Here is a 24151-nt window from a genome sequence, read left to right as displayed (position 1 = left end):
CTCAGCTCCTCCCTTCACCACCTTCACTTTGAAAGACAGAGTAACCAAGGGGGAGGGGCAAATGACTCTACTGATGGGGCCAGCTTCGCTCTCTGAGATGCACTTGCCCCCTGACCTGCAGGATGAGGGTTCGGCCCCAGGTGAGGGGGCCGTGCAGGGCCAGCCCCTCTGAGAGGCTTCCGAGACTGATGGCCTCTCTGGGCGGGCGCTCTGGAGGCCTCAGGGGCACACTAGGTGGCCTCCCTTCCCAGGAAGACAGCTCCAGGGCGGGGAGGACCCCCTTCCCCAGGTCAGCATAGTGTCTCGGGACTCGGGGCTGTGCCGGAGGAGAGGGGGTTACAGGGTCACAAACACAGGCCCAAGCGGACAGTCCTGCTGGGGAGTCCTTGGGGGTCCCGGAACGGGGCCGGTCCCAGCATGTGGTCTGAGTGAGGACCAGGACGGCGGCCATAGGTGCTGTGAGGTTTCCAGACAAGTCCAGCGGTGGTGGGGCCTCCGCTACACCCTGGCAGAGCAGAGAGGAGCGGGGCCCCTGACCGGGTAGAGCCAGGACCAGTCCTTCTGTCCTTTAGAAACAGACGTGGAATGACCGCATTATCAGGGAAACAAGGTGACAAGGGACACAAAACTTTGAAGGCCATTGTCACAGGACTGGCAACGATTTCTGAGAGTCTTCTGGGACTCCCTTTTTCTCATCACATTTCCGGGAAGAGGGTAGGAATATTCCAGAACAAGCTGCCCGCAGCTCTAAACCAGCTCCTTCCCAAGGCTGTATCGCACGGGAAAACAAGACCAGTATTCTCAGTCCAGCCCCCTCTGCACAAGTCTTCGGTGCAGAGAGCTCCCTGGGGCTCAGGGAGTGGAGACCGCCCTTCATCCGGTGTTCATGACGAAGACGTGCTTTAAGGCCTGCTTCTGTGTGTCACACTGTTAGACACTTTCTTAGAAACTGTACAGCGCTGATGGCACTTTAGCCACTGGCGACAAACACAGTAGGTCCTCAAATAACATTGTTCTGCCCGTCATCTTGTTATAACATTGATGAGAAGAAAAAGTCAGTCCCGGCGGGGCCCCTGTCCGAGCGGAGTGTGTGTTCTCCCAGGCTGGGTGGGTTTTCTCCTTTCCTCCCTGTGCCTGAAATGTGCATGGGCGGTGACCTGGCCTGCCTCCACCGTCCCAGTCAGAGTGAGTGTGCGTGTGCGTGCCCAGTATTCATGGTTCAATTCTAAACCTAAAGCTTTAAGGATTTTATGGACAATTCAAGTTGCTACTCAGCAGAGTGAAGTTTCTCCCAAGTGAAATAATGAAGAACTAGCGACAAACTGGAAGGACCCAGGAGAGGCTAAGCTGGCGCCTCGCAGGACTAGAGGCCACGAGTGAGGTGGGGGGTACGGGGGCAGGGTCAGGGGAGCCTGTCTGAGGCTGGGGGTAGGCGGAGCCTGGGAGCCAGGAGGACCTGTGGAAGCTGGTGGGGCCCGGGGTCAGGCATGGCCCGGAAGCTGAAGGATGGAGGGGCCCGGAAGCTGAAGGTTGGAGGGGCCCGGAAGCTGAAGGATGGAGGGGCCCGGATCACCAAGGGCTCCGCAGGCCACTTTAGGGTTTCAGAGGTGCAAGGTGACAGGGCTCGGGCAGAACCCATCTTCTCAGCTGCCTTACGGGGCACTCAGCCCTGCCTGCGGCCCAGGGGCTCCGGGGCGGACAGGGTGCAGGGAGCTTGCGCGCTAAGACCAGGACGCTCCAGCCTCAGGCGCGTGGTGAGCGGCGTTGGACCTCCGCGCAGGCAGGTTATTTGCCAGCCGTGCACCAGCGGCCTCGACTGCGCAGAACCCCGTGGAAAACGCAGGAAGAAGCCGAGAACCTTAGAGCAGCCAGACAGCAGGCCCAGGAGGCGTCCCCTGGCCGGAGGAAGGTCAGGCAGCCCCCAAAAGCGAGGGACCCAGAGGACACAGCGGAGGCGGAAGTCCGACCAAAGCTCCCTCCGCGCTGCGCGTGCGCCAGGGAGAGGAACCGCGCACGCGCGGTGGGCGGTCATGGAGCAGGGGCCGGGGCGGGGCCGCGCAGGCGCTGTGGGCAGTTAGGGGGCGGAGCCGCGCAGGCGCTGTGGGCGGGGGCCGCGGGTGGCGGCGGAGGTGAGTGGAGCAGCCGGGCGGCGTGGCGGGGAGTGCGGTCCTACCCAGCGCGCGTTGCTCGCCGGCCGATCTCGGCGCCTCGGTGGAGGTCCGCCGGTTTCCGAGTGCCAGTGGTCGGAGTCGCTGCCCCGCGGCGCCAGGGACGGGACGGAGGACTAGGGAAAGGCCACCGGGTGACGGCGGGCTGCGGAGCCCGGGGCCTCAGAGCCCCGGGCCTCAGAGCCCCCGAGGCCGGTCCTGGACGTGCGGGGCCCTCGGGACATCGAGGGGGCATTTTAGGAAACTACGAGGACGTGTCAAATGTAAAGGTTAGGAATAAAAAGCAGCAGAGACGAAGAATGCCTTCAGAGGGCACGCTGAAGGGGGGTGGACCCAGGTCTCCACGGGCCAGGGAATAAAAAACCAGTGAACTTGATTCTAGATCCGTAGACATCCCCACGCGGAAGCAGTGAAGGGAGTGAGAAGAACAGGCCCAGGGGAGGTGCAAGCACCGTGGGACAGAGCGAGCAGCCTCACGTACAGGGACCCACAGATGCACACACACCAACAGCTGGTAGCTCCACTTTGCACAGGAAATGTATTCTAATAAACACCGCCCTTACCATTCTTCAAAGTGTGTGTATACATCTTGTGGGGGACACTTTACATCTGCACTTGGAATCCCAACAGAAGAAGAGGGAGAAAGAATGGGGCTGTCATGGTTAAGACGTTTCCAAAAATAATGAAAGTTATCAAAACAGAGGCCAAAGACTGCTTAAAGAAGTACAAGCAGGATGAAACACTTTAAAAGAAAAAAATTATATATATGCACACACACACACACACACACACACACACATATTTTATTATTATTATTATTATTTTTTTTAATTTTTTTCAAACTGCTGAAAGCCAAAGACAAAATCTTCAAGGCAGCCAGAGGGTTAGGAAACTCCACAGGCAGATGTGGGGAGCCTTCCAGGTGGAGGAAATAGCAAGAGCAGAGGCAAGGCTGTGAGAAACCACAGGGACAGCCGAAGGTTAGTGAGTGAGCTGGTGTGTGAGGGGCAGTGATGGGAAAAGGTAATGCCCGTCTTCCAGGGGTCTCCACTGTCAAGGAAGGGAGTTTATTCTGTAGTCAGTAGGGGAGCCCCTTGGGTTGGATGCCCCCCTCGGAGTCTTGAATTTTGTAAAATCCTGTTGAATTTTGTCATGCTGTTGAAATGATGTAGCCTGTTCTTTATACCTCTTTTGAAATGATGAGTACTGGTTTCTTTTCTGTTACTGTCAAAAGCTCCATCCGTTGGCTTCCGAATGGTAAACCAACCTTGCATTCCTGAGTCTAGTGGAATTGAATCCACTCAGGCATGATGCATCAGGCTTCCTATCTATTATTGAATTCAGTTTGCTAATATTTTGCTAAATATTTTTGTATCTGGGCTCATGAAGGCTATTGGTCTGTAGTTTTGTGCACTGGCTTTGGCTGGTTAACGGTGTGAAGGTAATCCAGGCAGTTTTGGTGTCCATGTAACACTGGCCTCATAAAATCACTGAAAAGCTGTTTCTTTCTTTGCATTCTGAAATAGCTTCTATATGTTGGTACTATTTCTCCTTTAAATGTTTAACCATTTGAGGTTAAGCCATTTTGGCATCATTTTTTTTGGGGGGGGGGTATTTCAGTTTTTAGGAAAAATCTAAATTATGAAATTTCTGAATAGATATAGAGCTATTCAGGTTTTCTGTGTCTATTTGAGTCACTTTTGATAATTGGTAGTTTGGATTTTTTTCCCCCCGCAAGAAATCTGTCCATGTCAGCTAAATTGTCAAATTTATTTGGTAAAAAGTTGTTCACAATATCCCCTTATTTTCCTTTTCATGTCTGTAGTCTCAGTGATGTCCCTCTCTCGTTTCTGATTGTGGTCATTTGCATCTTCCCATTTTTTTAAAAATATATTTTATTGATTTTTTACAGAGAGGAAGGGAGAGGGATAGAGAGCCAGAAACATCGATCAGCTGCCTCCTGCACACCCCCTACTGGGGATGTGCCCGCAACCAAGGTACATGCCCTTGACCGGAATCGAACCCGGGACCCTTGAGTCCGCAGGCCAACGCTCTATCCACTGAGCCAAACCGGTTAGGGCTTCCCATTTTTTCTTGATCAATCTAGTTAGAGCTTATCAACTTTATTGATGTTTTGAAATAACCAGTTCTGGTTGTACTGATTTCCCCTCATTGTTTATCACTTTCCATATGTTTGATTTCTGTCCTTTATTATTTTCTTCTTTGATTTACGTTGGGTTTAATTTTTTTCTAGCTTCTTCAAGTAGAAACTTAGATGGTTGATTTTAAACCTTCTTTCCCAATTTAAACGTTCAAACCAGTGCATTTCCCTGCAAGCACTGTCTACGCTGCATATCTTGATATGCTGTATTTCCGTTTTTGTTTAGTTAAAATATTTTCTAATTTCCCTCTTTAAACTATGATTTAGTTAGAATTATATTGTTTCATTTCCAAGTATTTGGAGGTTTTTAGGGTATTTTTTTGTTATGATTTTAATTGGGATTGAAGAACGTACTCTACAATTTCAAGTATTTTTTATTATCTGAGGTTTATTTTGTGGCACAGCACAGAATCTCTCTGGGTAAGTATCTCACATGCACTTGAACACAATGTGTGACCTTGAGGAGGTCTCGGACTTTGAACTTGAGGCTCCTGGTCTGAGGGGCACCCTCCGTCTTCTCCGTTAGAGGCATGCAGCCGGGGCTTTGAGGTGTGGGTAGTTTTTGGTTCTGAAGGTGGCGGGCCCTGATCTTGATCTTGCAGATGGCGCGCGAGGCAGAGCACCGTCCCTTGGGTGTGTTTGAGTGCCAGCTCTGTGCCCTGACGGCTCCGTACAGCTATGTGGGGCAGAAGCCCCCCGACACCCAGTCTGTCCTGTGAGTACCCGTGTCCAGGGCTCAGGAGTCCCGCACAGCCCGCCCTGGTGGGAGTGAGTCCTAAGGGCCAGCTTCCTGTGCTCTGCCCGGGGAGGCCTGGAGCAGAGCCAGTGGGTCCCAGCTCTTGATTCTTGACCTTCAAATGGTCCTTCATCAAATGCCACATCATGGGGAAGTGGACCAAGACGTTACTCACACAGGACACGTGGCAGGGCCAGGCGCCTTCCTGCTGGCGGGGTTCCTCTGCTGACCGGGACAGGGGTGGCGTCTCGGAACCCCTTGGGGCTCCCCCCCCTTGTATGCGGTGTGAGGCCACACTCTACACAGGTGGTTTTCCCTGCGTGGAAGCAGGCCGTTTGGGGGTGGGCATGACCATGCTAGGGTGAGGGGAGGGCTTGGAGGGAGGCCTCGTGGCCCGGCCCCATCCTGAGTCAGGTCAGGGCCCCTCTGTCGGCTGAGAAGGGCGGTGGCCCCCACCGCAGTGGTTCCAGAGCCAGAGCAGGGGCCAGCCCCTCCCCGACTGAGCTTCCATCAGAGATTCCAAGCCGGCATCACTTCCTGTCCCACAGCCTCCTGGAGGAGAGCTACGTCATGAAGGACCCCTTCACCCCCGACAAGGACAGGTTCCTGATCCTGGGCTCCAGGTGCAGTGTCTGCGGCCGGCTGGTGTGTGTGGGCCCGGTGGGTAAGCCAACGCGACTGCCTCCCTTCCTCCCCCTCACGCCCCTCGCCCCCTGACCCCCCGCCCCGCCCCCGGGCTGGGACCCCACACACATGAGCCCGTGAGCCTTTCCCAAGGGTGGTGTGCACACCAGCTTTCCTCTCCACGGGGTCCCTGATCCTCAGTCACCGGGTGGCCCAGGGTGGTTCTTAGAGGCCAGCTGGTCTACCTCATTTTGGGTGGGCCCTCAGCCAGCACAGGGCAGAAGACACGCAGAGGGCACACTGGGTCAGTCAGGGTCTCTGTGGGGTCCGAGGGGTTCAAGTGGCTTCTGGGAGGTTCTGCAGCACCCAGTGGCCCCTAACAGGCCCTCCCCATCCACGGGATGGGGACCTTCTTTCTGGTGGTCCTTGGGGGCCGCATCGGAATGGACCGTGCTCTCCCGAGCCTCTGTGCGCCAGGCCCCGTGCTTGGAAGCTGCCTTGACAATGGGCTTCCTCAGTCCCTCTCCCCAAACCCAGTCAGGCGAAGCCGGACTGCGCCCATTTTATAGGCGAGGAAGCCGAGGTCCCAGAGGCTGCGGGCCCAGTGCCCAGCACGGCTGAGCCTGGTGTTTGAGAGCCCGAGGACAGCGTGGTGGGGGGTGGAGCTGAGTGAGGCCCTGTAATCCGGGTGAGCCTGCCCCGAGGGGGCCCTGAGCGTCCTGCCTGGGGGCTGGTCACCTGTGTTGAGACAGTCAGCCTCCCCGTCCCTCAGAGGCACAGGGCCACTGCGACGGGGCCTCCGCTGAGGCTCGTGGTTCCCACGTGTGAAAACCCCTGACACACGTGCCTGCAGGGCTGCCCCTGGCGCCCCCCCCCCCCCCCACCCGCCATTTCTTTTTTTCCTGGGCCACGGTCTCCCTCTTGCTGTTCTGGCTCCAGCTGCACCCTCCCCACCTCCTCTCAGCTGCCCGTGCACCCTGGGCCCGCCCAGCCCCGGCCCGCCTGCGCCTGTGCCCCTGGCCCTCAGCCCGCCCTCCTCCTCCAGGAATGCAGTCTCTTCTACTCCAAGAGGTTCTGCCTCCCTTGTGTCCAGAAGAACATCCAGGCCTTCCCACAGGAGATCCGGCAAGACCTGGAGAAAAGGAAAGTCCCATCGAAGAGGCCGGCCGGCCAGCCCAGCTCGCAGGCCTGAGCCAGCGTGGAGGCCTGAGCCGGTGTCGGAGGCCTGAGCCAGCGTGGAGGCCTGAGCCAGCGTGGAGGCCTGAGCCAGCGTGGAGGCCTGAGCCAGCGTGGAGGCCTGGGTCGGGTGCTGAGCTGGGAGCCACCGTGTGGCCTTGTTCTGAAGCAGCGGCTGGAGCTCCAGGCATGGAGCCGCGCAGAGGAGGCACCTGGGAACCCCGCCTGGACTCCAGAGCTCGCTCAGTGCTGGGCGCGGGCAGGAGCCAGGAGGCGCCCAGGCTCTCGAGGGGCGGGGGGTCCACCCTCTGCACGTCCCCCGGGCTGTGTCCCGCTCCACATGGCTGGGCTGGAGGGCCCTGCGTCCTTCCCACGATGGAGCGGCTCCGGGGGTTGTCTCCACGCGCCACGCTGCTCTGCTGGGCCCTGAACACAGCCGCGCACGGGGCAAAGGGCGCTGCCGTGGAGCTGTCCCAGTGTGCGGGCCTCTGGGGCGGGGTCAGTGTGTGCTCCCAGCCTCTTCTGCTCCCTCTGGCTCTGGTTCCAGCCCGGGCCCCTGGGCTCCCTTCCCTCACGCCCGCCCTCAGCCCTGCTGTTGCTTGCCTGCCTCTCTCCCCAGCGAACTCAGCCTCGGGGCCTGCGGAGGCCAAGCCCGCAGCCTCAGGGGTGGTGCGGGGCTCACCTCCTGTCCGCTGCTTCCTGGCGGCAGGCGCTGCCCTGTCTCATCCTCCAGTTGCTGCGGGGCCGCCGTCCACAGCCCCGCGCGTGGGAAATGTGAATAAAGAGCCCCTTCGATCGATCCGTGCGCCGGGTCTTATTCTGAAGTGACGCTTTTAAAAGCTTCCCCTGCTTCATGACATTTTACGCAAATGGACGCCCTGTTCGGGGCCACGCTGTCCCAGACGCATCCTGTACTCTGTCCGAGTGACACTCGGTGCTGGGGCCGGGCCCGGGCCGGCGGAGGGCAGACCGCACTGCCAGGAGGTTGGTTTAAACCCAACCCTTGGTCTCACAGCATCACTCGAACGCAACAAACAATTTTTAAAAATAGTTTATTTTTTAAAACCATTAAGGCAAAATGGTACCCTGAAATTAACTCTTTTACATTCATCAGTCTTACAGTAGGACATTCCAAATATGTAAGTTACCACAAATTCAGGATATAAATCAATAGGTGTGACCAGTTCAGTTTCCTGATGGGGAAATGAATAAGACACAAGGTTTGGAAAAATTAGTTGTTTTATAGCCGTTTCCTAGTTGGCCTGGCCCCACTATCAGGTGGCGCGACGAGCAAGATGCCCTGTGCCCTCGGCTGTTCCCCGCACCCGGCTGCCCGCGGCCCTGGACCCACCCAGACCGGAGAGCGAGCACCTGTGGGTGGACGCGGCGCCCGCTGCGGGGTCTGCACCGGAGCGTCTGCTGTGCAGCACAGAAACGGGGTCCAGCAGCCCCCAAAGGCTTTGAGATACGACGCACCCAGGAACGGCGACGACAGTCCCGCGCCCGGGGGCGAAGCTCAGGCCCGTGGAGGTCTGCGCGGTCCTGACTGGGCCCCAGGCGGGACGGGTGCACGGCCAGGGGGAACTCTGCCAAGATCTGGGGAACAGCGGGTGGGACAGGGGCTCCTGGCCCGCGGCTCCTGCTTTCTGCTTCGGGTGGGCCGCCTGAGGCTGCCGGCATCCCGCCGGAGCCCGCTTCCACCAGGACCCTGGCGGGGGCGCGGTTCTTTGGTAGCAACCCACGGCCCGAGCTCCCTGCGGGGTCCCGGCCTGGTGAGACCCGGCGGTGAAGCGGGGGCGTCGCGCCCGGGCTCGGACGGCCGCTGTGCGTGCTTGCGCGTGCCGTGCGGCAGGGAGACTCACGCAGACACGAACTGTGCGTGGCTCGGGGCGTGTGCGTGCGGGCTGTCTCGGTCCTGACGCTTCGGCTCCTGTCCCCAGGAGGCCCCGAGCCAGGCCAGGAAGAGGATACGTCCAGTAACACTGATTCCAAAACACCCGGGCGTTGCTTATTAGACACGTGATTGTACGTTAGTAAAATATTTCTATTAGGGTTCTTTTAAAAAATTCACATCACAGTATTGAAGACACAGCTGTGGACATGGTTCTTGTTACCGGGCAGTGCAGAGAAAGCGGGGGTGCGTGGTCACAAACACTGCCGTCGGAACGCGCAGGGACCGAGTGCGTGCGTGGCAGTCGTCTGTCCTGAGGTACATTCTTTTTGAGGCCTGAAAGGCATCGACCAGCTGTGCTTTTGAAAAAAGAAGACATTTCCGCAAAGTGAGTGGTTTTACCTTGGAAAGGCGGGTTAGTCACTTGTCTTCAGGGCCGAGTCGAGGCCCCTCCCCTGGCTCCTCCTGTCCCGGGAGGCGGACACTGTAGTGCATGGTGATGGGGTGCTGGGGCGGTGGGTGGGTGAGGGAGGAGGCCGGAGGAAAACACAGAGCCTTCTCACGTTTGACTCAAACTAGCGAACCTATTTTAAATGAAGAGAGAGAGAGAGAGAAAGAGAGGGAGAGAAGGAGAGAGAGAGAGCGGGGGGGAGGGTGGGGAAGGAAGGAAATAAAGAAGGAAGGAGGGCGGGAGGGAGGAAGGAAGGAAGGAAGGAAGGAAGGGAGGGAGGGAGGGAGGGAGGGAGGGAGGGAGGAAGGAAGGAAGGAAGGAAGGAAGGAAGGAAGGAAGGAAGGAAGGAAGGAAGGAAGGAAGGAACCAGACCCAGGTCTGAATTTGCTGTCCCTGATGTAAGAAATGGATGTTGCTCGAAGTTTTGCAGGCGATGCATTTCACACCAGGGCCAGCGAAGTCCCCGGTGTTATCAGCTGCTGAGGCACCATGTGCCCTGGACCAGGGTTGCAGCTGCCGACAGATTCCCACGGGACGCAGCTGCATCTCAGCTATTTGGTACGCCACCCCCTTCCTTGGGGCGCCAGGAGGAGTAAGCAGTGACATTTATTTCCTGTGTCTCCTGCTGAAATTTTGAGAAGCACGTGGCAGGGGCTAGCCCCCTCCAGATGGGCGAAGGCGTCGGCGCCGGGCGGCCTCGCTCCTGCTCTCGGCGGGCTGCTTTTGTGTGTTTTTGATTTTCAATGTGCCCGCAGCCCACTCTACTGAAGTACATACAGTTTAAGAAATGGCTGCATTCCACCAAAACAGCGTAATGGAAAGCATGATGGAATTATTAAAACTAGACCAAGAAGTCTTTTTTTCTTAAAAAAAAACCAAAAACACATCCAATGTCACGTTTTAGTTAGATTGTCACTCCAGGGAAGTACAGCGCCTGATTCAGACCAAAGGCACGCCTTTGTCTCCGGCTCCTGCTCCAGAGGCGGGGTCGGTGACCGTTTTCTTGAATTCAATTAAAATGGCACTTAAAAAAAAAAAATATATATATATATATATATATATATATATATTTATATAAATCTCAGCAAGAACGTGGACCTCGACCTTTGGAGCCTGAGCTTCGCTCTTCCTGGTCAGGTCCCTCCGAGGAGGACCCGCCCCGGGAAACAGCCTGGCCTTAGAGAGAGGAAGGGCCGACTCCACGCCTCGGAGCCCTTGGCCAGCCCGAGCCGGCGGCCAGTCCACGCTGCCGGTCACCACTGCGCCTGCCGCCAGCACCCCCACCGGCCTGTCCTTCGGGCCTCCGGCTGCAGGGGCTCGCGGGCACGTCCCTCCCCTGTGCCGTCCGAAGGCCACGTGGTCACCCCGGGGAGCCCGAGTCAGCCACGCGGGGGGTGTGTGCGTTGTGGAAGGCCACGCGGGATGAGAGGTATTGGAAGGGGCCGGCTTCCCTGGTCCCTGGGAGCTCCCAACCGAAGGCCAGGCCACTGCTCAAGTCGGTTTCAGCAGGGTGTGCTGGCCTCGCCGGCAGAAACAATGGACCCACGTTTAGACAGGAGCTCCGAAGACCTTCCAGCGGCGGGGGACCCGGGCGAAGGCCAAAAACGCCGCCGCTGCCGGGGTCCAGGAGGCAGAGGCGCAGGTGAGACGGGGCAGACCCGGGAGGCCGTCGGAGCGAGGCTGGGGCCGAGGCGTCTGTTCGGTGCCCGAGCAGGATCCCCACGCCCAGGCTTCTGCGTGGCTGCGGCCTCCGTGGGTGTCGCAGGCCTGGCCTTCCTGCCTCTCCAGCCCCGCCTCGCTCCCGCTCAGCCTCACTACGCGACAGCAGCTTCTGTGCACGCACGTCTCTGATGCTCCCTTTAAACAAAAGCTCCTTTCAAGGCCGGGTAACCCTCCGTTTCTGTGTGGGGCGGGCGAGGCGGGGCGGGGCGGGTGGGGGCTGCAGCCTTGCGCCCCATCAGCAGGTCCGGCCGCAGGGGTTCGAGCACCATGGCTGAGCCAGCGCCTGCAGACTCTCGGTTGAGGTAGCTGAGTTGCGGTGGCTCTGGTTACTTGCGGTCTCACAGCCAACAGGGGACTGCACCTCGGTCCCAGCCCTTGCCTTCGCGTCTCCGACGGCCCGTAAGCAGCGCGGCAGCTCCGGTCGAGCCGTCCTGGGCCCTGAAGTGCAAAGCAAGGGCCCCGTCCAATAGGGGGCACACTCGGGGCTCCCTGGCGCAGCGCGCACGCCTCGGGCTCCCCGGCATGACCTGTGCATCCGCACCCCCGCCGGGGCAGGTCTCGGGGATCCAGAGAGCGGGGCGGGAGGAAGGACCGGCCCGGCAGTCACTGTCGTGGGTCCCGTTGTCGCCAGCACTGGGAGCAGCACCCACAGGGCCTCACCCACAAGGTGCAGAACCCGCGGGTGGGACCCCCAACCAGAGATGCCAGGGGGTGCGGGGTGGGCGGAGAGGACCAGGCGGCCGAGCTGGAGCTGCCGCAGTTGGGAGGAGGGGAGGCCGGTCTCGGGAGCCCGGCGGCCCTTCGCGGCCTCAGCACGGGACCCAGGCGGCCGGTGACCCTGTGGCCGAGGGCTGGCACTCTGCGATGGCAAGTCAAGGCCGTGAAGGCGCAGGTTGAACAGACTTGCTGGCGCGGGTCGTGGGGGGCATCCCCCAGAGGAGGCGGCTTCACACTCCGGTTGGCAGCTTCTGGAACCTTCTAGGCCGCGCGGGCTGTCCTCTGTGCAGGCGGGTGAGTCCCGGGACACAGCAAGCACGCCTGCCACCTCCACGAGCGCTACAGGAAATGCCACCGGATGCCGAGCTGGTCAGCGCTGTGCCGCCCGAGAGTCGGTGCGCGGACCCGTAAGGTCTGAGCGGCCGTTAGTGAGGCTGTTATTCACACGGATGGGAATGCGCCCCTTCCTCCCGTCAGCAAGGGGAGCAACGCCGAGGGCCTTCGAGCTGAGGCCCCGGCGGCCGCCTCTGTGGCTGCACCAGGGACGCGGCCCCGGAGGACCGGCGCCCTCCCTCCGCCAGCCGCTGCGGGGAGCGCGGGGCCGGTTACTAGGTGCTTCCAGCGCATCCACACGACCGTCTGCGCGGAACGCCCGGCTTTCTGAGAGCGGGTCTCCAGGCTCACTCCCCGAGGCCAGTGGTCAGTGGCCACAGGTCCGGCCCTGGACCCTGCCCCACCCGGCCCTGGCCCGGACCACCCTCGCTGGGTGGCTCACGCGTGGTGACGCTGTCATTGGCTTCCAGCTGACCCTCTGATGGCATCTTCCAAAGCAACAGCCCCGCGCCGCGGCAGTCCTAAAGGGCGGCGAATTGCAGCTGTCGCTCTCCTCTGGTGGAGCTCTGTCTGACTGTTGGTGTTCCTCGCGCTGACCGTGGGAACTTCGCCAGGACCGACCCGAATCCTCCTTTAACCATAAATGGTCATGACCTCGAAGAGCCAGGTTTTCCAAGGCCCGGGTGGGGGATGGAGGGATGGGGTGGGGATGGAGGGCGAGGCGTCCGGCGACCCCCGGCCTGTGACGCACGGGCAGGCGGGCTGCTGAAATGAGGGGACACCGGGTCCGCCAAGGTGACGGGGAGAGAGTGCTTCCAGGGCACGTGCTCTGGACACGGTCGGCATCGCTCTCACGAGACCGAGGCTGAGCAGTTGACCTTTAGGGCTGAAGCAGACGTTTCAGACGTTGGGAAACGCGCCTGACGGAGGGTTTGGAAAAGGACACTTAGCTGTCAGCCTTTGTAAAAGCCGCCCGCCTGGGCGAATCCTGGCTCCGGGTGCAGCCGTTCAACGGACCTTGCCCTCCCCTACCCCGTGTGCTCCTGTGACCCGCCCCCCAAAGTCACAGGTGCCTTGTCTTCTCCACTCCAGGGAGCAGCACGGAGCTGCCCTGGGGCGCGGGGCCCAGAGGAACATCTGCGGGTAACTTGCCAGGCTGCCCCGCAAACGCTGCCAGAGCCCAGGCCGCCCCCTGGGTGGTGCCGCCGTGAGGGGACCCAGGCGAGGGGACTGGGACCCCGAGGCACTTCTGAGTCCGTCAATCCGGCCCACGGACGCCGGCTGCGCACAGGCCTGTGGTCCAGACCAGGCGCCCAGACGCGGTTCCCGGGACCCTCCTCTCAAACCTGGACACGGGCTTCTCCGTGGCCCAGCGACCGCCCGTCACCAGGGAACCGAACGCGACGGGGCGCCGCACCACCATAGCTTATCAGTAACTCTCCGAAACTCTAAACCCTACGATCCAAAAAGAGCACGTCTCTCCTCGAATTCAGGAAACAGAATCGAAGCCTTGGAATAAATACGTTGCTGCTTGGGAAACCCCTGCCCTTTGGTTACATCTAGATGCACAGGATCACAGAAGTTAAAAGTGCCATCAGCTTCCCAGATCACACAGGAGCCAGCAGTCCGCGTGGGACCGGGAGGCAGCCGCTGCTGTGAGGTCGCGGGGGATTCGGTGGGGATCGCGAAGGCGCTTTCAGGGACATCTGATGGGTTCACACCCGGCAGGCTTCTCCCCACCGCCTCTGCACGCTCCCGGGCTGCGGCCAGGCGAGGACGGCAGGCGGTGGGGATGGGGTCCCGGGGCCCAGGGCGAGGCGGCCGGGCCTCGCTCCCTCCCCGCAGCGCCGTGGAGCAGCTCCTCCTGCGCCCAGGCCTCAGTACATGTCGCGGTAGATCTCCTGCAGCAGCGGGTGCAGCGCGGCGTCCGCCTCGGTCCTCTTGATGACCTGCACCAGCTGCGCGTGCTCCGTGACCAGCTGCCGCAGGTCCGCCATCTTCTGCAGGAGTTTGGGGAAGAGGAAGGCGGCGTCCGGGTGGCTGCCCTGCAGGTGCAGCCTGAGCACCTGCACGATGCCCTCCTGCATCTTCTCGATCTGTCCCACGTGCAGGAGGCCCGGGCGATCTGTCCCCAAAGGAGAGAGACACACGGCTGAGTTGACGGTCACCATGGCGACGCCCAAGACACCAAGCTCCCATCCTGCCTGGCCTTTCTCCCCTGAAGCGCTGAGCTTCAGATACGGTAGACCTAACCACAAGAGACCGGAGTGGGCCCTGGCCGGTGTGGCTCAGTGGATAGAGCGTCGGCCTGCGGACCAAAGGGCCCCGGGTTCGATTCCGATCAAGGGCAGGTACCTCGGTTGCAGGCTCCTCCCTGGCCCGGGCCCTGGTCAGGGTGCATGAAGGAGGCAACCCATCGATGTGTTTCTGTCACATCGATGTTTCTCTGTCTCTCCCTCTCTCCCTAAAACCAATGGGAACATAGCCTCAGGTGAGGGTTAGCAACAACAAAAACCGGATGTCTCCAAAGCCGCAGGCCTAACGGGAAGACAGGGCAAACTCCTCCAGGCGTCCTCAAACTACGGCCCGCGGGCCACACGCGGCCCGCTGAGGACATGTATCCGGCCCGCCGGGTGCCGCTGCCTGTCCTGCTTAGCAGCCAGCTCGTCCCGGGCCCGCAGTGCGCATAGGAATTTGTTCATAGTTGTTTTTTTTAAACTATAATCCGGCCCTCCAACGGTCTGAGGGACAGTGAACTGGCCCCCTGTTTGAAAAGTTTGAGGACCCCTAACCTGTCATCCGGCCTAAACTCTCATCCGGCTGCAAACCAACCGGATCCTACGTTTGCCTGTACTGCCCGTCAGGTGACGACCCCAGACGTCAGGGCCAGCACGCGCTCGGATGGGGGTGACGGCACCCGCTTTGCCTAATACGGGAGATGAAATTCTTCCCCGAGTCAAAAGCAGATACTCAGGTTCAAGTTTTTCACGGATGCTTCAGACAGCGATGGCGCGAGACCCAGGTTTCGCAGTGACGGGCACCTTCGGGTGGGAGTCGGTGGGAGGCGGCAGCGTGAGATGTGAATGGAGGGCTGGCGCCCGCGGGTGGGACACGGAGACGGGGGGCAGGGGGGCTGGTGCAGGACGGGCCAGCGTTCCCACCAGGTGACCTCCCGGGGAGCTCAGCCGAGGGCACAGACTTCCCACAGTCTCAGACCAGGGGCGGCCCTTGGTCCAGAAAACACCGGCCCAGCAAGCCATAGTCAACAGGCAGCTCAAAACCGCCCGCCCCCCACTACTATGACTTTCAAAAGTGTTGCTCATGATTTTTCTTTCTTTCTCTGTGTGTTTTTGTTGTTGTTGTAAAATACACAGTTTATCCTTGAAGAATGTGGGGGTTAGGAGTGCTGACCCCCGTGTGGTCTAACTTTGGACTCCCACCCAAACGTAACTCTAGTCCCTGGGTATCCGAGGGGGATCGGTCCCGGGACCCCGTGTGGATACCAGTATCCACAGATGCCCACGTCCTTATGTCAAATGGCAGGTCAGTGCCACAAGTCAGCCTCCTCGTCCTCGACTCCGACCGGAGACCGAACACACTGTTTCAGCCACACAGGTTCACTACCCAGTGTCACCCCAACAAATGCAATCAACTGCTTTCAAATGCTGCTCTTGCCCTAACCGGTTTGGCTCAGCGGACAGAGCGTCGGCCTGCGGACTGAAGGGTCCCAGGTTCGATTCCGGTCAAGGGCATGGACCTTGGTTGCGGGCACATCCCCAGTAGGAGGTGTGCAGGAGGCAGCTGATCGATGTTTCTCTCTCATCGATGTTTCTAACTCTCTATCCCTCTCCCTTCCTCTCTGTAAAAAATCAATAAAATATATGTAAAAAAATAAAATAAAATAAAATGCTGCTCTTGGTCCGTGGTTGGTTGAATCCCTGGGTACGGAGCCTGGGGACAGGGAGGCCAGCTGTGTATTTACTGAACAGAATCCGAGCGGAGTGTACCCCGCAGTCAAAGCCGCGCTGTACAGGGTCGCCGCGGTTATAATTATTAAACAGAAATTTAAAAAGAAGGCGGACCCCCTCGACATGTTAACCCCGTCCTGCAGGCTGTCTGTCTGTCTCACCAGCCATCTTCCTATCTCAGGTTGATATATGACCGGAGTTTCCTTTATGAATCTGTGATCACTCTAAACAGTTCTCCAACCCTCTGTCCTCGCGTCCTGAGCGTCTGAAGGGCGTGACAGGTCAGCACAGCTGCGGCCATTTCACTCGTGTCCACCGACTGCCCAGCTGGGTGGTACAGAGACAGCCTCGTGGGGCTGGGCTGCCCCCACCTGGCCCCCCCTCAGTTCTGCTAATAAGTCCATCTCGGGGACCACACAGGTCCCAGGAGTGTGTGGGACAGGCGCCCCACATCTCCCCCAAGGCGGGGCGGGATCGGCGGGCCTCACAGCAGCGCGCTGACCTCCTTAGACCCAGGACGGGCTATTTAAAGGAACGCGATGCCGAGCCAGAGGTCGGGGCTGCAGAGCCGGCATCGCAGAGGCCCAGTCCCTCCCTGGACCGGAAGTTTCCTCCCGCAAAGCGAATTGCGTCGGCTGCTGGGGAGCTGCTGGCACATTTCAGCGTGAAACGGCATGAACATGCCAGTCGTGACCGCAGCTGTCTGAGCTGTGTGTGGCACACAGAACACTGTCTGGGATACAGAGGGGACATCCTATATAATAAAGAGCTAATATGCAAATGGTCATCATGCCCTCATGCTGTCACACCGTAATGGCTCAGACACTCAACACTGGGGAGAGAGGAATGGGGACCAGCCAGGCTGCGGCCCGGGAGAGGGACAAGCCGCATGCTCCGCGGTCCTGGGCGCCTGTGGCTGCAGCCCGGGCGAAGCTGCCCGCCCATGGTCCCCTGTGGCTGCGGCCAGCCCTGGTGAAGCCAGCCTGGGTCCTGCGTGCCTGTGGCCGGCCAGAGGCAGACGGGTTAGGGGCGATCAGGCAGGCAGGCAGGCGAGCAGTTAGGAGCCAGCGGTCCCGAATTGTGAGAGGCAGCTGGACATCCCCCGAGGGGTCCCGGATTGGAGAGGGTGCAGGCCGGGCTGAGGGACCCCCCTCCCATGCATGAATTTCGTGCACCGGGCCTCTAGTTATAACATAATAGACGGTCCTGCACCGCTTGACCACGGCTACGTTCTGAGAAGTGAGTCCTTAGGTGACTTCATTGTCATGAGAACATCACAGAGTGCAATACAGACACTCAGTTGGTACAGCCCCCTGCACACCTGGGCCCTGCACACCTGGGACCTGCACACCTGGGCCCTGCACACCTGGGTCTCCTGCACACCTGGGCCCTGCACACCTGGGCCCCCTGCACACCTGGGCCCTGCACACCTGGGCCCCTGCACACCTGGGTCTCCTCACCTGGGCCCCTACACACCTGGGCCCCTGCACACCTGGGCCCTGCACACCTGGGCCCCTGCACACCCGGGCCCTGCACACCTGGGCCCTGCACACCCGGGCCCCTGCACACCTGGGCCCTGCACACCTGGGTCTCCTCACCCGGGCCCCTGCACACCCGGGCCCCTGCACACCTGGGCCCTGCACACCTGGGTATCCTCACCTGGGCCCTGCACACCTGGGTCTCCTCACCTGGGCCCTGCACACCTAGGCCCCTGCACACCTGGGTATCCTCACCTGGGCCCCCTGCACACCTGGGTCTCCTGCACACCTGGGCCCTGCACACCTGGGCCCCCTGAACACCTGGGCCCCTGCACACCTGGGTCTCCTCACCTGGGCCCCTTACACACCTGGGCCCCTGCACACCTGGGTCCCTGCACACCTGGGTCTCCTACACACCCGGGCCCCTGCACACCTGGGTCCCTGCACACCTGGGTCTCCTACACACTCGGGCCCCTACACACCCGGGCCCCTGCACACCTGGGTCCCTGCACACCTGGGCCCCTGCACACCTGGGCCCCTGCACACCTGGGCCCCTGCACACCTGGGTCCCTGCACACCTGGGTCTCCTGCACACCTGGGCCCCTGCACACCTGGGTCTCCTGTACACCTGGGCCCCTGCACACCCCGCTGTACGGCACAGGCCAGTGCCCCTGGGCTCGCAGCCTGCATGCACCTTACTGTACAAAACAACTGAAGGTTCGCCCTAGCTGGTGTGGCTCAGTGGACAGAGCGTCAGCCTGCAGACCGAAGGGTCCCGGGTTCGATTCCGGTCAAGGGCCTGTACCTCGGTTGCAGACTCCTCCCGGCCCGGGCCCTGGTCAGGGCTCATGCAGGAGGCAACCAATCGCTGTGTTTCTCTCACATGGATGTTTCTCTCTGTCTCTCCCTCTCCCTCCCACTCTCCCTAAAATCAATGGGAAAGTACCCTCGGGTGAGGGTTGATAAAACGAAACCACCACCAGAGGCTCAATCACGCACAGGAGGAAATGGCAGGAGCACGAGACAGACACGAGGCGTGAGGCCTGCCCGGAGCACGGCCGCTGCCAGAGACGTTTCTGTGTAAGAGCCGCGGAGTTCAGTGACGGGCGGTGCGACGTGCAGGAGCCCGGACCAGACGCATGACGCCACGGGCGGGTCCACCCACGGCCACAGCGCGAGGAGTCCCCAGGCCTCCCCCGAGCACGAGGCTTCCAGCCGCCGCGACCCACCGCGGGCGGGTCCTTGCTGACTGAAGCGTTGTGATGCGGCGGCACACGCCTGTGTCATACGTGACACACCACGCACTGTGTGACATCGTGACTGTCAACCAGACCTGACATACTTCTGTAGGATTATGTGATGTGCTGCTTATAAACAACATATATTTACATGTCGTAACGATAACCCGAACATACATAGTGGACAGTATGTGATGCCGTGTTGGTGTAACTCACTTGCTTCTGGTTGGTGGCAGTTTGGGGGCCCAGAGCCCCCCCCCGCACCCCCTCCACCAGTGCCCGCTCCACGACAGCACCAGCCCCTCGGTCCTCCCGTGGCCGACCCCCCCATCCCCCCACCCCGCCGCCAGGAGCCTGTGAGTGACAGGGAGCCACGGCGCCGCCGACTCACCTCCGCAGCAGATGATGGCCGCCACGAACAGGGCGATGTCGCTGTCGTCCAGCTCCAGGGCGTTGAACTTCATGGCGAAGTCGAACTTGGGCTCCATGATGTCGCAGAAGGGCTTGCGCAGGCTCTTGAGGAACTCGCGGGTGATGAAGCCGTTGCCGCAGGCCACCAGCATGCCGTCCTTGTTCATCACGGAGGCCAGCATGGCGAAGATGGCCTCGTACACGCCGTACTTGAGCAGCGTGACCTGGTCGTTCAGGTCCAGGCCCGCGAAGCCGGGGATGGCCTTGGCGAACTCCGTGAGCTCCGTGACCGTCTCCACGGACGTGCACTGGCAGCAGTGGAAGATGCGCACCTCCGCCTCCTTGTTCTGGATGCCGTTGGCCACCAGCTTGGCCACCAGCGTCTTCTCGGCCATGCACAGCGTCTCCATGTCGTGTATGACGAAGGGCTGCGAAGGGAAGCGGGCCCCGTCAGCGACCGGCGACGCCCGTCCTCCCGACGGGCGGGCCGCGGCGGGTACCGATCCCGGCGGGTACGGCGCGCGGTCCTCGTCCTTAAAGAACCTCAGCATCAGCGGGACGAGGGGACCTCAGCGGAGAGCCGGCAGCAGGGTCAGGGGGACGCGCGGTCACCGCCTGACCCTGGCGGGAGGGGGTGACACTGCTCAGAAAGGGAGGGACGGCTCTGGGCAAGGAAGCGAGCGGGACAGTATTGGCAAAGCGCCGTCACGACTCTGTCACGTCCTCCGGGCCCCCGAGGGCTCCTGCAGCCGCCCCGCCACAGCCCCGCCACAGCCCCGCCACAGCCCCGCCAGCCTTAGCGCCTGCCGCTTCGGACAGCGCGCACGTCGGCCGCCGACTGCGGTGAGCACACGGCGCAAAGCACCCACCACACAGGAGGCTGGCGTTCGTGCGGGACCAAGCCAACGAGCCCGGCGGGCCCTGCTCTGGGGTCACGGGAAAGCGTGGGGACCGCTTGTTCCCGGGCACGGGACTGGCCCCTTCCCGTCGGAGCCCCAATCCTGGACGGGTGACAAGCCCCGTGGGACAGGCCGCACGTGCCCGTGCCATTCCCTCCCAAACCCCCGGGGCCTGCGCTCTCTGAAGACCTGGTGGACGTGCCCAGCCCGCCTGGCTCTGAGGGTGAGCGTTGACCTGTGAACCAGGAGGTCCCAGTTCGATGCCCGGTCAGGGCACAGGCCCGGGTTGCGGTCTTGACCCCACTGAGGCGGTCTTGCAGGAGGCAGCCGATCCGTGGTTCGCTCTCATCGTTGATGTTTCTCTCTCCTCTCCCTTCCTCTCTAAAGTCAAGAAATATATATATTTATATATTTTTTAAAAAGCTACAGAGAAGCCCTAGCCAGTTTGGCTCGGTGGATAGAGCGTCGGCCTGCGGACTGAGGGTCCCGGGTTCGATTCCGGTCAAGGGCATGTGCCTTGGTTGCGGGCACATCCCCAGTAAGGGGTGTGCAGGAGGCAGCTGGTCGATGTTTCTCTCTCATCGATGTTTCTGACTCTCTCTCCCTCTCCCTTCCTCTCTGTAAAAAATCAATAAAATATACTTTAAAAAAAAAAAAAGCTACAGAGAAACTGGAGCTAAAACACCTGGAAATTTGCCCAACGTCAACATTCGTGGTGAGACTATTTGAAAAACCTGTGCAACTGAGCCTTCCCTTCAGAACCTGCCCTTCACGCTCAGGCCTGACATCACAGGTGGCTGTGCCCGCCAAGTGAGCCGTCGTCAGGTGCGGGGCAGACAGCGCCTGGTCCCCCGACGGCGCCCCCGCAAGACCTCCAGGCTCCCCGCCGACCCCCCCCCCCCCCCCGTCCCCGCCGCCTCTGCTCACACTCCACAGCGTCCTGAGTGTGTGACGCTGTTACCAGGACAACCCAGCTCCGAAGGACAGCGACATGGCATTTCCTACGGAAAGCGAGCGTCTAGGGGACATCTGTGAGTTGTGGCAGGACCGCTCTGGATGGAATTAGTCAATGACACGTGGTTGGGTCTCACTACACGTTTCTAGAAATGGCGTAAAATATCAGGTCTGTCTTTCAATCCAGGGACGACGTCAGTCGTACGCGTATTCCCACCGAGGCAGGAGGGGAGCCCGCATGGCGCCAGGCAGCCAGCCGTCCGAGGGCCGCGCCCGTCCTGGAGGGGCCGGGAGCCTGGCCGGACGCCCGCGATGTGGACCACGACGTGGGAACTCCTTCCCCCACTCGTGTCAGACCCTGTTCTCAGCCACACGCCAGGAGGTAGTCTCCTTGCTTCGCTTCTTATTTTTTAATTACTTTTTCAATATATTTCTACTGATTTCAGAGAGGAAGGGAGAGGGAGAGAGGGACATCGATGATGAGAGAGAAGCGTCGATCAGCTGCCTCCTGCACGCGCCCCACTGGGGATCGAGCCAGCAACCCGGGCATGTGCCCTTGACCCGGAATCAAACCATGACCTCCATGGGTCAATGCCCAACATGGATGTTTCTCTCCCTCTCCCGGTTCCCCCCTCTCTCTCTCTCTCTCTCTCTCTCTCTCTCAAATCAATAAAAACATTTTTTTTAAAAGAGTAAAGATGACTTTCAGGTTTGCTTTAAGTTCTGAAAATCCAACGGAGGAAGCGGAGGTGTCAGAGAGACCTAAGAGGACGTGAAGGGGATCAGGATGCGGGTCCCTCTAACTCGGGGCCACCCTCACTCACCACCTCCAGGATGGACATGCGCAGTGGAAAGGCTGCCGGCGTGCCTCAGCTGGTTAGCTTGTCATCCTGATACGCCAGGCTGTGGGCTCAACCCCGGCCAGCGCACACACAAAGGCACCCGATGAATGCATAACTACGTGCAACATCTCTCTCTCTCTCTCTCTCTCTCTCTCTCTCTCTTTCCTCCCTCCCCCTCCCTCCCTCCCTCTCCCTCCCCCTTCCTCTCCCTCCCTCCCTCCCTCCCCCTCCCTCCTCCCCTCTCTAAAACCAATCTTAAAACACTTTAAAGATTATTTTGCTTTACCCCTGTGACCCAGAGAGGGTCTAGTTTGCAGGCGCCCCTGGCTGCTGGCGTGGCTGTGGCTTAACAGCTGCTTGAACCCTCCTAAGACGCCCCGGCCTCTTTCATTGGAGGGTCCACTGAAGAACTAAAAGGCTCCGTAAAAAAGAGGTTTGGGCCCTGGCAGGTGTGGCTCAATGGATAGAGCGTTGGCCTGCAGACTGAAGGGACCCAGGTTCGATTCAGGTCAAGGGCACGTGCCTGGATTGCGGGCTCGATCCCCGGTAGGGGGCGTGCAGGAGGCAGCTGATCAATGATTCTCTCTCCTCATTGATGTTGCTATCTCTCTCTCCCTCTCCCTTCCTCTCTGAAATCAATAAAAATATTTTTTTTTTTTAAAAAAAAAGAGGTTTGGTTGTTGGTGAGTCAGGAGCTTGTGAAATACTCTACTTTCCTGCGACTGCGATTCCCAGCCTGTAACTCCCGAGGAGGGCTGCTTCACGCGGTCCTCAGCACCCATGGGACCTGGGCCCGGGCGCCGGGCTCCGAGGGAAAGGTCAATGTCCTCATCGGCTGACCTCGGCCGCCCCCTCTGAGGGCAGCTCTGCGGTGAGCCCTGCAGCGGAGGCGGCCGGTTACGGAGGGGGAGGGCAGCAGGACGGCTGGCAGGGGAGGACGTGCGGGGCAGGGGTCCCCAGGGGCACTCACAGGCGCTCCTGAAGAGGCAGAGGCCCGAACTGCCCACAGACAGTGCAGCGCCCATCAACAAACCGCTTCTAAGCCCTCGGAGGCCCCGCCTTCTCCTCGAAGAAAAGGGAGGAGGGGGCCCAAAGGAGGCGCCTGAGGTGTGGGGAGGAGGCCGGCAGGAAGGCATTTGGGTGGGAAGTAAATGGTTTCATTTCACGGCATTAGGATGGGATTGTTCAGACCGCACTTCAGATATGGCTCTGGAATCCGGCAGCTACTAACTAGATGTGTGTGTGTGTGTGTGTGTGTGTGTGTGTGTGTGCGTGTGTGTGTGTGTGTGAGTGAGTGTGCCAATAACGCAGTCATTCTAAGAACGTGGTCGCTGGGAACTGTGAGTGTGCCAGTTACACAGTCATTCTAAGAATGTGGTCACTGGGAGCTGTGAGTGAGTGTGCCAGTTACACATTCATTCTAAGAATGTGGTCACTGGGAGCTGTGAGTGTGTGTGCCAGTTACACAGTCATTCTAAGAACGTGGTCGCTGGGAGCTATGAGTGTGTGTGCCAGTTACACAGTCATTCTAAGAACGTGGTCGCTGGGAGCTGTGAGTGTGTGTGCCAGTTACACAGTCATTCTAAGAACGTGGTCGCTGGGAGCTGTGAGTGAGTGTGCCAGTTACACAGTCATTCTAAGAACGTGGTCACTGGGAGCTGTGAGTGTGCCAGTTACACAGTCATTCTAAGAACGTGGTCGCTGGGAGCTGTGAGTGTGTGTGCCAGTTACACAGTCATTCTAAGAACGTGGTCGCTGGGAGCTGTGAGTGTGTGTGCCAGTTACACAGTCATTCTAAGAACCTGGTCACTGGGAGCTGTGAGTGTGTGTGCCAGTTACACAGTCATTCTAAGAACGTGGTCGCTAGGAGCTGTGTGTGCCAGATACAAAGTCATTCTAAGAACGTGGTCGCTGGGAGCTGTGAGTGAGTGTGCCAGTTACACATTCATTCTAAGAACGTGGTCGCTGGGAGCTGTGAGTGAGTGTGCCAGTTACACAGTCATTCTAAGAACGTGGTCGCTGGGAGCTGTGAGTGTGTGTGCCAGTTACACAGTCATTCTAAGAACGTGGTCACTGGGAGCTGTGTGTGTGTGTGCCAGTTACACAGTCATTCTAAGAACGTGGTCACTGGGAGCTGTGAGTGTGCCAGTTACACAGTCATTCTAAGAACGTGGTCGCTGGGAGCTGTGAGTGTGTGTGCCAGTTACACAGTCATTCTAAGAATGTGGTCGCTGGGAGCTGTGTGTGTGCCAGTTACACAGTCATTCTAAGAATGTGGTCACTGGGAGCTGTGAGTGAGTGTGCCAGTTACACAGTCATTCTAAGAACGTGGTCACTGGGAGCTGTGAGTGTGTGTGTGCCAGTTACACAGTCATTCTAAGA

At 59.7% G+C, this 24151-nt stretch overlaps 2 protein-coding genes across 15 annotated transcripts in view; one reads left to right on the top strand and one right to left on the bottom strand.

Moving 5' to 3' along the window:
- The first annotated feature begins 1532 nt into the window (after window positions 1–1532).
- Window positions 1533–7663, top strand: CDPF1 (cysteine rich DPF motif domain containing 1). 9 transcript variants are annotated; one of them, XM_080659562.1, is made up of 4 exons: window positions 1533–1909; window positions 4932–5044; window positions 5614–5725; window positions 6735–7663. In XM_080659562.1, exons 2-4 carry the CDS (start codon window positions 4932–4934, stop codon window positions 6879–6881), a joined length of 372 nt encoding a protein of 123 aa, XP_080515688.1. In that variant the 5' UTR covers window positions 1533–1909; the 3' UTR covers window positions 6882–7663. The 9 variants fall into 9 exon arrangements, with proteins under 9 accessions (XP_080515688.1, XP_080515694.1, XP_080515689.1 ...); XM_080659568.1 differs by lacking the exon at window positions 1533–1909 and adding an exon at window positions 2098–2129 and having other exon boundaries at window positions 5614–5688; window positions 6807–7663; XM_080659563.1 differs by lacking the exon at window positions 1533–1909 and adding an exon at window positions 2100–2129 and having other exon boundaries at window positions 5614–5688.
- Window positions 7664–7906: 243 nt separating this feature from the next.
- Window positions 7907–24151, bottom strand: part of PPARA (peroxisome proliferator activated receptor alpha) — a 65281-nt gene continuing 49036 nt past the window's right edge. For 3 of the 6 annotated variants that reach the window (XM_080660979.1, XM_080660976.1, XM_080660980.1), the window contains 2 exons: window positions 19055–19502; window positions 7907–9110 (listed from right to left, as the gene is read on the bottom strand). In XM_080660979.1, coding sequence (XP_080517105.1) covers window positions 8938–9110; window positions 19055–19502 — 621 coding nt within the window. In that variant the 3' untranslated portion in view covers window positions 7907–8937. Of the gene's footprint in view, window positions 9111–13469; window positions 14105–19054; window positions 19503–24151 lie in introns of those variants that run through there. The other 3 variants (XM_080660977.1, XM_080660975.1, XM_080660978.1) reach the window with 1 other exon arrangement.

Source organism: Plecotus auritus (assembly GCF_963455305.1).
Source record: "Plecotus auritus genome assembly, chromosome: 3".
NCBI lineage: Eukaryota > Metazoa > Chordata > Mammalia > Chiroptera > Vespertilionidae > Plecotus > Plecotus auritus.
Note: the sequence above shows the minus strand (reverse complement) of the source record. Positions and strands in the feature narration are given on the sequence as shown.

What these genes read in the sequence shown, in the direction of transcription:
- CDPF1 (XM_080659562.1), top strand. Translation starts at nt 4,932, where the DNA reads ATGGCGCGCGAGGCAGAGCACCGTCCCTTGGGTGTGTTTGAGTGCCAG. An exon ending in CCCGACACCCAGTCTGTCCT is followed by an intron (nt 5,045 to 5,613) that starts GTGAGTACCCGT and finishes CCTGTCCCACAG; the next exon opens with CCTCCTGGAGGAGAGCTACG. An exon ending in GGCTGGTGTGTGTGGGCCCG is followed by an intron (nt 5,726 to 6,734) that starts GTGGGTAAGCCA and finishes CTCCTCCTCCAG; the next exon opens with GAATGCAGTCTCTTCTACTC.